We start from the raw sequence: 16,751 nt of genomic DNA, 5'->3' as shown, positions 1-16,751 counted from the left end.
AGCACATTCTGGCGTAACATGATAATGTGTAAGCAGTGAGTGTTCGTGAATTTTGCATGTGAGTAAGTGTTTGTCTTTTTATTATTGAAAGTCTAAATTTTGCTAATTGTTATTTTAAAGATTTAATTTGGCGCAATTGGAGGAAAAAAAAGCACCAAAGAAAAGCAATTTCTTTGGAAATGAAAATTGCATTTTTTGGTCACTCAGCAAAAGGAGAGGGATCTACGGTGATTGTTAAACATTTTAATTTAGGCAAATCTACTATAAGAGCAATTAAAAAGAATGAAGTCGCAATAAGAAAATCTGTCATTTCTGGCACAAAACTAAGTGTCAAATTATCATCATACTCAAGAGATGCTTTATTAGAAAACACGGAATGAGTGCTCGTAATTTGGATTGAAGAATTAACTCGAAGAATTCCTATAAGTGGTTATTTAATTAAACAAAAAGCTCTTCGGTTTTATGAACAGATGAAGCAATTGAAGCCGTCTACTTCCACTTCCCAGGCTGATAAAGAATTTTCGGCTAGCAAAGGATCGTTAACTGGGTTTTTAGAAAGGAATGCTCTTCATAACGTGAAGATTACAGGCAAGGTTGCAGCAGCAGATGAAGAAGCAGCCAAAAATTTTCAAGAGAAGTTAGCCAAAATTATTGAAGATAGTGGATATTGTCTCGATCAAGTGTTTAATGCTGACGAACAGGATTGTTTTGGAAGAAATTGCCTAGTTGAACTTACATCGCAAAGTCTGAGAAAAAAGCAAGTGGGTTAAAAGCAAGCAAAGATCGAGTAACGTTGTTACTTTGCAATGCATCAGGAGATCGAATGTTGAAACCCCTCCTAGTAAATTGATTTCTAAGACCAAGTGCTCTAAAAGGCAAAGATCTAAAACAGCTGCTGATATATTGGATGGCTAATACAAAGGCCTGGGTAACAACTGCTGTATTTACTGAATGGTTCAATAATTGCTTTGTACCAGAAGTGAAAACATATGAAGCAAAAAGCTCTCGATTTTAAAGTTTTATTAATTGTTGACAATGCACCAAGTCATCTGCATTTAGAACATCCAAATGTGTAAGTAGTGTTTTTTCCACCCAATACAACAAGCATTATTCAGCCATTAGATCAAGGCATAATTGCCACTTTTAAAAAATATTACGTTAACCACACTTTTCAATTTATATTGGATAGACTAGAAAATGAATCATTAACAGTAACTGATGTTTGGAAAAAAATTTCTATTTTGGAACTGCTTAAATCATGTTGCGTCTGCTATTGCTGAAATAAGACCACAAACTTTAAATGCCTGTTGGAAAGCAGCTTGGTCTTAATGTGTTGCAAACAGTGCAACCATGCAAACATTTGTATTATCAGCTGAAATCATTACTTTGGCACATGAAATTGGTGAAGAATGTTTTGATACATTTAGCCAGAACGATGTTGATGAATTGCTTGTGGATAATGCCCTAAGTAACGATGATGTTATTGGATATCGATTAACTTTAGATATTGTCAAAGATCCAGAAAACGATAGTGAAGCAGAAGAAAAACCTGTTCCCCTCACAGCAAATATAAGTCGAAGGTCTTGAACTGTGCAATAAATTGGAAAATCATTTTCTTGTTAATGATTGGAATTTAAAGGCTTGTTCAGAATTTGACAGAAATTCTGAACGAGCCTTTAAATTCCAACGTGAGCTGAAGAACTGTATGTCTGGATATTGCAAGCTGTATTAAAAATTAGTGAAATCATCATCGCAAAGTTTAATCACTGATTACGTTGTCAGAAGAAAAAAATCAGCACAGAACGAGAGTGAAGCTAATTCTGTTTGTGAAGAACCATTGCCTTTACCATACAGATCTGATGCACTGACTATCTCTTCTGGTGATGAAAGTGATTTTGTACCAGTTCGCAAACATTGCTGAATATTTTCTAATAACGATGATAGTTCTGATGACAAAATGTAAAAAAAAAAAAAAAATGTTACTTTTCAATAAAATTAAATGAATAAAGTTTTAAAACAAACTTAGGTATTCTTATTTTCCTGAATTTTCATAAACTTTTTTTATATGATTTTAGGTTTATTTTAATTCATTGCTTCGATTTTATTCGGCTTTAGAAAATTATGGAATGTATATCCCTAATTTTGCAATGTAAGTTAGGCATTTTTTGTGCAATTTTTTATATGCGGTTTTCTGTGGAACGTATCTACCACATAAAAAGAGACCCGACTGTACTTGATAGAATGATTTGCAATTTCACATGGATGCTTATGACAGATGTACCAACTTAGAAAAAAAAAATCTTGCCGATAGTGTTGCCATCTAAGGTCGAGGCTGAGAACTTTTCAGACCATGATTGTATTTTCTATGAGAATAAGCCAAATGAGCTCTATTCTTGCTCTAGAGACAAAACATGCAACTTTGAAGGAAATTCACCTCCTAAAGATATTCATAAATATCCATGACACTGGTCAGAGAGTGAATGAACCATTCAGCCATCCAGACTGGCATCTATTCATATTACTCTAGTTAAGACTACTAATAGTATTAATTTTATGGAAAATAGTCTCAGTGATAATTCTTATTAATAGCATTTTGTTGTTTTATTTGTTGTAAACATAGGTCAGAAATGCATGTTCCATCTGTATCTGTTCGTTTTGGCTTGATATTAGAAGCATATTGCAGAGGTGCTATCCAACATATGCAGACACTGTTAAAACAGGTGACAGCACTTAACAAATTAAAAACAGTCACCGAGTACCTACGTTCTGAAGGAAAGAAAAAAGTGCGTATTGGATTTTGTTCTTACTATGATATTAGAAATGAAACAAAATATACACACTAAAACTCCAAATTTATATTATCAAAATTTAAACCATTTACTGTTTGTTTTTATTAATTTTCTTATAATTCTGCTTAATTATATATATATATATATATATATATATATATTCAATTAAGGACCTTAAGATATACCTAGATCTTTGCAAGATATTAATTTTAAGTGGAGAATGCAACAAATTAAACCATCCATAATGAGTGATTAGGCTACTTATCTCCCTAAAAGAACAAGCTGCCTCACTTGGTTTTTTTATTTTCCTTGGTTCTTCTGTCATAAGAGAAACTCACTAACCTTAATTTTCTAATAGTGTTGTTTATTGTTATGTTCCATGAAAATATTGTTAATAACTAGCTGATAACAGTAGATATTGATTGTCATGGATTACACCCAGTGCCACTCAGGATAAACAAAGGAATAAAACCTGGAGATATGCAAGTAATGACACCCGAGTTCATGGACTCTGGCAATAAAAGCAGAACAAGACTTGATATTTGCTCCTATATTTCAGGTAGTTCCACTGATCATATATACTGGTTCTAATGATTTTCCACCTCCTGAAGCAAACTACAGTCTTCTTGCTTTGATTCATCATCATTCAGAGGAATCTTCATCACTGGAAACAGGAAGTATCATCTGCCTGTTGAAAACTTTCTTGAGATGAGTTCTCACATTGCATTTTAAGTAAAATATCTTCCATGAGAAACCTAACAAATTTTACTTACCCTCACCACACCTCAAAATATGTTGACATATCAGAAATAGCAGAGGACCCACTGTTCAGATCTTCTTCTTATTGTGATTTTCTAATCATGAAATATCAGTCTCCTTGAACTGTGCTCAGTGTTTCACTGTGAATTATAAACTGTTTATAACTATCGGTTTATTTTGTTATTAATAATTGCTGATAAAAATCTAACTAAGTGTACCATTTTTGAAATGCAGGACTAAAATTGATGAGATTCTTCTAAATTTAAGTATAAGTTGGCTTACTCTGGCAATACAGATCAGCAGAGAGATGAATAGTTATAGTATTCAATTAAACTTGAAGATAAATTGAAATTTATTAAGTTGTCTTCACCACATTTCAGGATGTTGAGGAGGTCAGTGTTCAAGTCACTGATTATGGAAGATCTCAAGGCATCCAACATTAGGGTACTGCAGAGTTGATTGAATGATGAAGAGTACTGTCATCTGTGAAGCTATGAATAGGATTTGAAGTCAGAGAAAGGAGGTCATCAATGTAAAGGAGGAAGAGTGTGGGTGAGAGTGCAGAACCCTGAGACACTCCAGCATTGAAGAGGAAACCATCCATCATGACATGCAATGAACGACCAGTGAATAATCTGGCAATCCAGAAGGAGACTTGAGGTCTTGGTACCAGACATGATCAAATGCCTTAGAAATATCAAGAGTGATAACATGAGTTTCTCCAAATCTTTCCATTCCTGAGTCCAAAGGTAGGGGAGATTAGCTAGAGGTTGGCTGTAGAATGAGAATGACAGAATCCATATTGATGATTGCTAATTAATTGATGAGTCTCTAGGTAATGAAGATGCTGGTTGTTGATAATCTTCATCACTTTTGAAAGTACTGAGTTGAGAACAATGGGATGATAGTTAGGTAGCTGACTTTTGTCTCCCTTTTTGGATACAGGCTGGATGTGGGCTTGCTTCCATGCTTTTGGGTAGATGCCAGAAGAATATGAAAGTTTATATAGACGATACAGGATACTGGATGGGTGTCAATTCTGGAGCACATCTTGAGCACATCTGGAGGAATACCATCTGGACCAGGAGCCTTATTAGTATCAAGATTAACAAGTGTTTTTCTGATGTCCTTATGGCAAAAGTTCCGAGGAGGCATCCTGATGATCAGGATGCAAGAGAGGTAGCAACGTGAAAGTGTAGAAGTTATGCCCAACAGTCTTAGCATGGTACAAGAAGGTTTGACTGCCAGTTGAACAGGAGGCAAGTTTATTGCATTTCATTCTTACAAAGGAATCGTTGATAACTTTTTTACATGTTTCTAGCTGTTGTGTAAGCTGAATGAGAAGCTGGAGTTTTTAATTTAAGCCATTGAGTATAAGCTGCAATTTTATCACAATAATGGACGGTGGAAGCACATTTTTTTGAGAACAAGGTCTTGGATACAGATCAGGGGTTTGCAGTGGAGTGAGGAATGAAGATTCTCATTCCAGTGAGAATTATTTCAGTTACTAGTTCAGTACAGGTATTTGAATCATGAGAGTGAAAGTAGTAATCTCACCATGGAAAAGCAGCATAAACATTGTGGAAGTTGTCGCACTTTGCATATTTATAGTGCCGTAGGATACGAGACAAATTGTTCAGAGAACGAACTGTAGAGAAGGAGACTTGAATAACATTGTAGTCAGAGTTGCCAAGGGGGAGAACAGGCATCCACAGTATATTTGGAGGGAGAATTGGTTAAGAAATATAAAGAATGATGAGGATTGTCTGATATTCTGGTTGGTAGATTGACTATTTGTGTTAGATCATATCTGATGGAAAATGATTCAGGTTCATCTTCCCTACCAGCTTGATCTGTAAAGTTGGAGTATGGGAGCCAGTTTGTGATATGGGCATTCAAGTCCCCATGGAAGACAATCTCACAGTTTGGGTAATTACCGTATTTACTCTAATATAACTTGTCCTCGTGTATATCTCGCACCCATGATTTTTCTTTACAAAAAAAGAAATTAAAAAGTTTTGCATATATGCCTCATACATAAAAAAAGGTTAAAACTTTAAGAAATAGGTAGTGCATGTTGTTATGGCAGAAATAGTAAAACATTTTTGGATGTGAAGACCGATGTGGCCATTATTTCTGGTGGTCTTACACCTTGTTTACAAGGTGTAAGACCACCTTGTAAACAAGGTGTATTGTTCAACAAATCATTCAAGGACTACATATGAAAATTCTACACGGAGTGGATGGAGCCGGCAGTTATGACCTGACTGGCAAGGAAGATTAAGAGACCATCATTAAAACTGTTGTGCAGCTGGATTTTGAGAACTTTGGACATGATTGTGCCAGAATAATCGCCAAGTTTTTTTAAAAAACCGGCATCTCTAATTCCTAGGTGGGAATGAAGATGGCACTGTTTGGATAGATTGACAATGCACACGAGGAAACTGCTCTTGAGACCAGAAGTAGTGATAGCGAATAGGAGATTCTTTGTAAGTCATACCCCATTTTCAGTTTTTTAAATCATGATGATCTTATGATTCCAAAGTGATATAAGGACAAGCAATAATGAAACTGTTTGTTTGAATTTAATTACAGAAGCATTGTGTGATGAAGGTGAGCAGCCAATCACATAAATAACATTGATAATTAAAATTTAAATGCATTCATTTTATAAATAATGTGAGCAGTTCATTTATTCATTCATATGGGGCCCCCCCCCCACTTTCTCCACTGTCTTCATTAAGCCCACTTAATAAAGTGGGCTTAATGAAGGTTGAGCCCACTTAATGAAGAATTTATTTTATGACTTTAAATTCGTGTGTATGTTCATGGGGCCAGTTTACCTGTTCTGAGAAACGAAAAACCCCAGTTTCTGGGTGAAAAAACCCTCTACCAGTTGAAAAAGAGATCAGATAAACGTTCCTCATGTCTTAGATGCTAATCAAACCCAGGTCTTTCCGACCAAACAGCTTCATCTATACCAACTGAGCTGTGGAAGCTGTATGTATTAAAATTATAATGAATACTGAGGATTTAATTATAAACATCAATTTACTTTTTTCATGAAAAACTTTTAGTTTCCGAAAAATCTTGCATATATCTCGATTTTTTTTAACTTTAATTTTGAGGAAAAAATGTGTGTGTCATATTCGAGCAAATATAGTAGTTTGTAAGAAATCAATTTTTAAGTGACAGATAGTCAAAAAGAGCAGTAGGATTATCAGAGTTAGGAAAGCAGTAAAGTCAGCAACTGAAGGCTGTAAAGTGAGGAAAGGAAATCTTGTGCTAGAGCAGATTGAAAAATGGGGATTCTAAGTTGGATAGCCTTTGACAAAGGATATCAGATTTCACAAAAGCATATGTTCCACCTGTTTTGCAAAATGCATCATGTAGGATGTAGCTAGGATAGTTGAGGTGTATTGTGGTTGTGGAGGATGCCAGCTGATGCTCTGTTAGGAGAAAGAGATCAGGTTTTGATATCTGTAAGTAGTGATGTATGTCACTAATGTTTGTATTAATGTTGAATGTTGGTGAAATGAATTTGGAAGTATTTCTTATTGGAAAAAGTTTTGATATTATAAATCATAAAAATACTATAGTTAAAACTGTAGTATTTTTATGATTGACTTTTATGTGTAGTGTGGTTGATTCAGAAAACAAATAGAAGGGGGCATGCAGCTGTACATAACTCACACACACAGGGAGTGCCCAGACTTCAGTCCAAGTGTGGCCTTGGACAGTGTCCCCTGTATACCATTGACCTGGCAATGTAAGCAGCAGCAGGATTATTTACCAGCTGATTGAAGTCATTCTGCTTCCTGCTCTAAAGACAAACTGTGACATTGCCAAGTTTCATCTCTACCGTAGGGTTTCCAGTCCCTCCCCCTCCTTCTACATATAGTTATTGGACAGAATTATTTGTCCAAATGACAAATAATTCTGCTGCTGCTTGCTTTACTGGGTTGTGCCTGGAGGAGAATGTGAACAAACAGCATAAAAAATTCTAAGGTAATTGCAGTCAAAACAAAATCCCCTGCAAAGATCAAAAGGTTTCAGAAAATGTTTTAAAATATTGAAAAAAAAAAACAACTAAAAATATACCCAAAAATCTAACAAAATATCGCTATTACATGCGATAAAGAAAACTTCCAGATTGACTTCACTAGCATCCAAAGCCTTAAATAATATATCAGTGATATGTATGTACCTTCATCTATAGACTCCTAACCTGATATATTATTCATTACTGAACCACAGCTGGCATCCTCTGCAATATCTCACCTAAACTTTTTTTCACTACATCTTTCATGATGTCTTCAGTAAGAAGGGTTGAACTTGCCCATTTTGTCAGATCTAACACCCCTAAGGTTATCAGGAAAAGTAATTCCTTACATATCATATATCTGGCTGAAGATATCCTTACTTCACTCTGTTACCTTCATTTGCTGCCTTTAACATTCTCCCAATCTGATGACTTCACTGGCCCATTTTGAACATTTATCTCTAAAAGTCAATCACATACACACAGCACAAATTGTTCACAAACTTGCCAGAATTCCAAATAATTCTGATCATTTTCCCAACAGCCTGGGGCCTTTTAACTAGCTTCCTCCAAATATACTGTTGATGTTAACTCTCCTTTTGGCAAATCTGACTATAACTTTGCCCATGTTTTGTTTCCTACTGTTCATAATACAGTGGTGCCAATTGGAATGATCTCCCAGATTTCTATTCCTCGAGTCATGGTCTGATTGCTACTTCCACTCTTCTGATCCTAACTGATTTATTTTGACTACAATGAGTGCTTTTATCTCCCACTCAAAACCCTTGACCCTTCTCCAATAATTGTGCCATAGCAATCCAAGCCAAAAATTCAGCATATGCTCAATGGTTCAAGTAAAAAATTCCATCCTTTCACTCAGCTTATACTACAGTTCATAACAACTGCAAAAAAAACTCAAGACCCAAACAGAATTTGTAAGGATCAAATGCACTCAGCTTGTCCCTGTTCAGATGGCAGTCGACCCTTTTGGTCCCTCACCAAGACTGTGAAACACAACTTCTATCTTCCAGGTTCCCACCTCACCTACATCCTGATGGTAGAATGAAAACATCTCCTGAAGAGAAGGCTATTCGACATTACTTTGTTCCTCCAACTGTTGTAGAGATGGCCAAGGCAGATCTCATACCATTCCACAAACTATCCACATCATACCTGCTCTGAAATTTTACCAGAAGGATATCAGAAAAATACTCATTAGCCTTTACACCAATAAATCTTGTGGCCTTGATGGTATTTCTTCCAGTTGTATAAAAGTTTGTGCTCTAGAACTTGTATTCTTGTATTATCTGTTCAAGCTGTCATATTCATCTCTATATGTCCAGCTGCTTGGAAGCAAAATTTCATCCAGCTTGTTCCCAAAAAGGGAGAAAAATTGTCAACCATTGGACTATTGCCCTGACCTCAATATTCTCAAAGATAATGGAAAATGCCATCAACTGCTTCACTGCTTAGTCACACACCAATTACTCAGTCATAACCAACATGGATTCTGTCATTCTTGTTCCACAGATCTGGAAAACATCACCCACCTTCAGATGTAGGCCATGGGAAAGTTCAGAGAAACTCAGTGGTGGCTCTTGATATTTCCAGGACATTTGATTGAGTTATACTTTTTAGGTTTCTTGATCCCCAAGTGAATTTATGGCAATCTTTATGCATGAAAAAAAGTGTTAATAATTTTTAAGTTATTATATGCAGAAAAATCCCTAATTCTGTATCCAATTTTATTGCATGTTGTTTCACCATTTGTTCCTATATTTGTACTTAGTGGAACATTCTCTACTCTGTGAAATCTTCATAATAAACTAAATATGTGCAGTCTTATGATTAAGATCAAAAACAACTTATAACTTCAGTAATGTCAATGTGAGTCATTGCAGGTGATAATTGGTCACCTATAATTACAAAGATGTTTGGTTTATTTGGATTTATGGTTAAAGCGAATCAGGCTCTGAGGTCAGCATTATGTGTTAACTGCACGTGTCATGTGTTCTAATGGCCAGTTTGCCAGCTTTACTAGAAACTCAGGATGAAAAACCTCAGTTTCTGGGCAGATTACAAAGAGGAAAGGGACAATAGTGATAAACATCAGTCAGGGAGGAGACGATATATGTCTTTAATTAGAAGTTTAAGTTATTTTTTGGGCAGGCGGGGGGAACAGCTCATTCTGTTTGGAATGATTCTTTATTATTAAAGTAAAAAAAAAATTCTAAATTTCTGATTTAGAACTTGAGTTTGACGTAAATTTGATTCTAATTTTTATATTTCTTCAGGTAACCCCACAGGTTACCCTCTTTGTGAAGCCAGAAATGGAAGGCATTTATGTGATGCAGTTTTCCATAGCCAATAAAAAAATCTCCACGTTCTGTATTTCATTATAACAAAAAAGCAATAAAAATAATTAATAAATAAAAAAGTTATTAAATGTTTAAACCCTTCATCACTTATGGGACCACCCTATATTATAGTGCACATCTACCATATGAAAGAAAATTATTATATTTGCTGTGAGATTATAGGAAACTATCTTGCCAGATGTTTAATCAGCAGTAATAAGCAATCTAATTATGACTTTCCTAATCATTGTAAACTCACACTACAATGGACCTCTATTGTATTAGGTAGGCCAGGTGGATAGCACTCACTCTCCAATCAACAGGCTGCTGTTAGAATCCTATATGAGTACAGAGTTTGTCTTTAGGTAATAAATGAATTTCATCATCTAGTGCATGACCACCAACCTGCTTACTAGAGACTTTAAGTGGCCTGAAATTTTGATCTTCAGTTTCTAGAGCAGTTTCGAGATTTTCTAACTCGTATCCCACCCAAGGTATTAAGTAATTTTTTCGAAACTTTTGTGGGGAGGAGTAATATTTAAAAAAAAAAGTTCCAGTTGAGTAACTAAGTGGATGGCATCTGTACTTTCAACCAGCAGGATGTTTAAAACTGTAGCATGAATGTGTTTGGGACTGGACAATTTTCATTGTCCATTGGGAGACAGCATACTTATAGAAAAATTCTGTGGAATCTTCCCTGAGCGAGACTCAAATTATACATCCAGGTTGAAGATATAGCAGTTTAACTAAACACTCTTTTAGCAATTGTGCTGATATCCCATTAATTCCTCATTTTCTGAGCTGCTTCATCAATTGTAGAGCATTGAGTACTGTGTTATATACACCAGGTTGATAGCTTTTAGCAGAATGAGCATTCATTAGTTGAACATTCCCTTCTGCATCTGTCACCTGCACTATCCACATTTAGGAGAGTTATTCTTTCACAGTAATTCTTTGGTTTATTTACCTATAACACAATGATTGATTTCTTTTTGGTTGTCTTCAGCTTGCAGAACCAGTACACTCAGACTTAGCTTTCCATACAATTGTTGTAACGCTTCTGCTTTTTGCCTTATGTGCATAGTATTCCTTCCACATCATTTTCTTCTAAAGAATATCATGCTTAATAAGATTTCACATACATTTCACTCCCACCATCTTTATTCTACGAAGGTGAGGGACATTTCGATAATGCATCATCGATATATTTTTTAATACTTCCCATGCATAGCTGATGTCCTTTCATCAGCCATGCATGGGAAGGCATTGAATAGCACAGGATCAAACTTATTGATCTCCTCATTTAGTCATAATTTTGTGCATTATAGTTCATCATGTAACCTGTTCTGAATTCAATATCCATACACTTAGCGACTTCGTAGGTCAGTAGAGCATGATTGCTATCATCAGATGGAGGCAGAGTCACATCTTTAAGTGAAACCTTCTCTGACACTGTAAACATGTGTAACTTTAGGTTCCTTCTGTCACACATTTCTTAAGAAGTTGTTTTGCAACAACTTAAATTTGGCTTAATTTTGCTCGGAGGTTTCATTGTTGTCTAATCAGTGTTCAGATAATTAAATATGTTCCTACACTTTAAAAAACAAAATTGTTCAGAATAAATTTATATGAAATGAAAATCACATCCTATAAAAGAAAACTTTGCACAAGTCAAATAAAACATCATCAATTTCCTGATATGTACCTCCAAGGGATGTTCGGGCTACTATGGCAACACTACGTGATTAAGTTCACATTATTTTTAATCTCCGGTCAACAATTTTCCTCCAAATTAGTCTAAGCACTCCAATATTGTCATATCTAACATTTAGTTCGTCTAAGGCAAATCCACATACACCTTAGTCATCCTTTAGGTCTCTTTCCTTCCATCTTGGCATGAAACACCAATTTTGCTAGTCTTTCCTCACCCATTCTATTTAAGTGGCCAATACCGCTTTAGCTTAGCTCTGCTTACACATTCTTGAATACTATTAATGTCAAGTTCCTTTCTAATATCTTCATTTTTAATGAGTTTGCCATTGATGCCATTGGTTGACTTCCCTAATTTTTCTCAGAACCCTCATATCTGTGGTGTTTAGTCTTTGATTAAGTACTTTATTTCTAACCCAATACTCAGATGTACAACTTGAAACTGGTTTGAACACTGTCTTGTATACTACTAGTTTGGTGTTTTGGCTAATTTCACTCTTATCCCATATAAATTTATTCAGCTGGCATTCTTTATTCACTGTGCATGCTTTGCTTATTCTGTTGTCTGTTTCCAGATTTAACCTGCCATCTTCACTAAAAACTGTGCCTAAATAGCTAAAATATTTTACTTGTTCTATAGGATTTCCATTCACAATGCAGCTGAAGTTTTCTATGTTCCTGCCAATTTTGAGTTTTGCTCTTTTTATTGCTGATTTTTAATCCAAATTTGTTACAGCTGTTATTCATCATCATCATCAAATTTCTGACATGTACTCTCAAGAGGTTCACAGGATATGATGTACTACATGAAAAATTCATATCATTACCAACTTCCTATCTGCAATTTTCCTCCAAATCAATCTTTTACCTGTCAACACTCCAACATTGTCAGATCTTATATTTCTATCTTCTCAGGCACTTTTTACCATATCAATCCACCTATATCTTGGTATTCCTTTGGATCTTTTTCCTGCCAACCCGGCAAAGAACAATTATTTTGCTAATCTTTCCTCTCCCATTCTGTTTAAGTGACCATACCACCTGAGATTAGCTCTGCTAACGCATTCCTGGATGCTGACAATGTCATGTTCTTCCCTAATATTCTCATGTTTAATATGATATTGCCATTGATGCCATCTGTTCACGCCCCTAATCTTTCTCAGGACTCTCAGATCTGCGGTCTCTAGTCTTTGGTCAAGTGTTTTATTTCTAACCCAGCTCTCAGATCCTTAAGTTAAAATTAGTTTGAACACTGTCTTGTATACAGCTAATTTGGTGTTTTGACTAATTTCTCTCCTATTCCATACAAACTTATTCAATTGACTTCCTACCATATTTGTTGATTCTGTTGTCTAGTTTCATATTTAATTTACCATCTTCACTAAAAATTGTGCCTAAGTAGCTGAAATGTTTTACTTGTTCTATAGGTTCTCCATTCACAATGCAGTTGATATTTTCAATTCTTCTGCCTATTTTCATTGTCTTTGTCTTGTTATTGCTGACCTTCATACCAAATATATTACAGCAGTTATTCAATTTAGTCAGGGACTCTTGCAAACTTGTAGCAGATTTATTTAGAAGAATAACATCGTCTGCATAAAGCAAAGAGCTGACATTAACATCTCCAATTTTGATATCATGTTTAATACCACTTTCCTTCATAATGTGATCCATATAGGTAATGAATAACAGAAGGGATAATGTACATCCTTGTCTCACACCAGATTTAACATTAAACCATCTTCCTGTACTTCCTCCAATTCTAACTGCTGACTTACAACTCAAATAAAGACTAAGTATTGCTTGATATAATGCCCCATTGATACCATATAACTGTAACGTATTGAATAGCTTCTCTCTTGGCACCTTATTATATGCTTTATCCAAATTTACAAAACTTAAATACAGATGTTGGAAGTTTTTTTTCACTTGGTTAGACTATAATAAATTTAGTTTAATCTGTTATCCAAGTGTAAGCAAAGTTTGTGCCTGAAATATCTTCAGGACTGAAGCAACTTGAGGCAAAGGTGGACCAAGCTCTCATCACTCCTTGTCTTAGTATCTCCCATAATGCAAAGCACATCTCCTTGCGGACATGTAAAATGCTATACATTAAGGAAAGGGCCACTTCCCAGACTGGTTTCGACCTTCATTGAAGTCTCATCAGTGGGAGCCAGACCCAGAGGTGGTGATACCAAGGTGGAAGCAATGGAGAAGTCATATTTACCTATACGAGTTGCCAAAAGTATCTCACCAAAAGTATTTGCTTATGCTTGGATAAAGGATTAAATTAAATTTATTATAGTCTAACCAAGTGAAAAAAGCTTCCAACATCTTTCTCTAAATCCAGAGTAATTTAATAATAAGGTGAGACACCTTTTGGCAACTCGTATAGGTAAATATAACTTCCACCTTGGTATCACTATCTCTTGGTCTGGATCCTACTGATGAGACCTCAATAAAGGTTGAAACCGGTCTTGGTAGTGGCCCTTCCCTTAATGCATAGCATTATACATGTCCGCAAGGAGATGTGCTTTGCATTGTGGAGATACTAAGACAAGGAGTGATGAGAGCTGAGCTTGGTCCACCTTTACTATGAGTTGCCTCAATCCTGAAGATATTTCAGGTGCAAACTTTATTTGCTTACACTTGGATAAAAGATTAAACTAAATTTATTATTAACTACAGATCTTTGTTATATTCCCATGACTTCTCAACTATTTGTCGTAAAGTGAAAATCTGAGCCTGATAGCCTGTATTTGGCCTGAATCCAGCTTGTTCTTCACTAAGCTTCTCTTCCACAATGCTTTTCAACTGTTTCTCAAGTATACTGGCATAAATCTTGCCAGGAACACTCAGTAGAGAAATACCTCTGTTAATTCTCACATTCAGTTTTATTTTCCTTTTTATATATGGGTACTATGAGAGCTCTACTCTAATCATCTGGAATTCGTCTCCCTGTCCAAGCCCCTCTTATCTATGAAGTGCAGCCACTGAAAGACTTTTATACCTCCATACTTGAGCATTTCTGGTTGAATATCGTCTACTCCAGCTGCCTTTCCACATTTCAGACTTTTGATGGCTTTTTCTACTTCAAGTATGGATATGTATTCCTGATTGCATGCCTGGTCAGTGTTTTTTTATCACTGTGATGTCATCACTGCCAGTTTTATTTAACAATTTTTCAAAGTAATTACTCCATTCTTCAAGGAAATCTTTTTCTTCAGTTTTCATATCACCGTTATCATCTCTAATTCCTTTTACAGCACTCTTTCCTCTATTTCTGAGCTTCTTCAACAACCTTCAGATTATCGTGCCACCTTCTTGATATTTATTTTCTATGTTCTTACCAAAATCTTGCCATGACTTTTGTTTAACTAGTTTTAAACAGTGTTTAGCTTTCTTGCATTTGTCTCTGTATTCTCTAAGAGCACAAGCTGATTTATTTGCCAGGAACTTTATTCAATTTAGTTAAAGAATTCTGGAGGTTTGCACTAGATGTGTTTAGGACTACAACATCATCTGCATAAAGCAAAGAGCCTCCAGTTCTAAACTAGGTCTAATGCACTTTCCATATAAATGATGAATAAGAGTGTAGATAATGTGCATCCTTGTGTTATCAGGATGATGGTTTGATTTTACATCAAACCATCATCCTGTATTTCCTTCAATTTTATCTGGTGACTGTCAGATTAAATATAGACTATGTTGCTCTGTATAATGTTCCATTCACTCCATACAATTGTAGTGTTTTGAAAAGCTTTTCTCTGGGCACCTTGTCATATACCTTTTCCAGATCTACAAAACAACTTAAGTACAGATCCTTGTCATATTCCCATGAATTCTACTATTTGTCTTAAAGAAAGTGAAGATCTGATCTTGACAATCTCTGTTTGGCCTGAACTCAGCTTATTCTTTTCCAAGTTTCTCTTCCACAATCTTTCTCAATTTCTTTTCAAGTATACTTGCATAAATTACCTGGAATACTTAGTAGAGAAATTCCTCTGTAATTCTCACATTCAGCTTTATTCCCTTTTTTATAGATAGTTAAGCTCTACTCCAATCATTAATTCTAATAGTGTAATATCATATACTTCAGCTGTAACCAAGACACAAGCTAGTATATACGTCATTTATAACTCATTATTTTGATTCATATTTTGCATGTAGTTAAGAGTCTTATCTCCCTGACAATGTCCATGTAACAGAGAATGAAAATTCTCTGTTACATATTGGAGGTTTTGAGTAAATTCTATATAATTTTTGTTACATGTGCTTCTTAGGCTGAATGAATAACATTGATCTTGGCAAGAAATTATTGGGGAATTTGGATACAGAAGCTTGCTAAACAGCAAAAATATCATTTATGTATCTGTTCGTAATGAAGGATTTGGTTGGATATTTTGGAAAAGACAACACTTTGAATGTTACATGAAATAATCAGCCAAGATAGGGGAAAGAAACTTCCTATGGTCTTGCTTTCTACTTTTTATTTTGTAGATGAAGATGGATGATTAACTGGAAAGATTCTTCAAAATTTTTTTCTTGCAAGAAGAACCAATGCAGTTTACCATAGATTCATTTCTACATTATCTTAATCTCAGTAGATCTGGTAGGCTATAGTTATTCCATTTGTGAGAAATTGATCTCTTTAACACTCCTTGTCTAAGTTAGTTATTTTTAACATTGTTATGGCTAGCACAGATTAGGCCATGCTACTTTACATTAATCAGATTTTTATCTTCACATTCACTTATTTTAGATTTTAAATAAATCTCATGTAAGTTATCCATTGTTATTTCTTTATATAATTCCAGCTTGGGTTTCATTTCTTGAAGAAACATATTTACCTATTCAATTGGCTAAGTAGATAGCATATATATGCTCTCCAACCATATTGGGCTCTGTTATTACTAATTCCACCAAAAATATTAATGTTTGTTAATGCCAGATGAATTTTATTGCTTGGTGTGAGATCATGATCCTGCCTATTAGAAGCCTAATTTGGAAAAAGTTCAATTTTGATCAAGTATTTTATTTCTAATCCAGCTCTTAGATCCATAAGTTAAACTTGGTTGAACACTATCTTGTATG

The 16,751-nt window shown here is 35.1% G+C and overlaps 1 protein-coding gene across 1 annotated transcript in view; it reads left to right on the top strand.

The window, feature by feature from the left end:
* The window catches only part of Pi3K92E (phosphatidylinositol 3-kinase 92E), a 381,915-nt gene that overhangs the window by 273,080 nt on the left and 92,084 nt on the right, over positions 1 to 16,751 (top strand). Inside the window, exon 14 of the mRNA XM_090402293.1 lies at positions 2,621 to 2,783. Within this exon, the coding sequence (XP_090258419.1) occupies positions 2,621 to 2,783 (163 nt within the window). The remainder of the gene's footprint in view (positions 1 to 2,620; positions 2,784 to 16,751) is intronic.

This window comes from Typopeltis vanoorti, chromosome 2 (assembly GCF_054136105.1).
Source record: "Typopeltis vanoorti isolate ZY-2024b chromosome 2, IOZ_Tvanoo_1.0, whole genome shotgun sequence".
Taxonomy (NCBI): Eukaryota; Metazoa; Arthropoda; class Arachnida; order Uropygi; family Thelyphonidae; genus Typopeltis; species Typopeltis vanoorti.
This window is presented reverse-complemented; position numbering and strand designations above follow the sequence as displayed.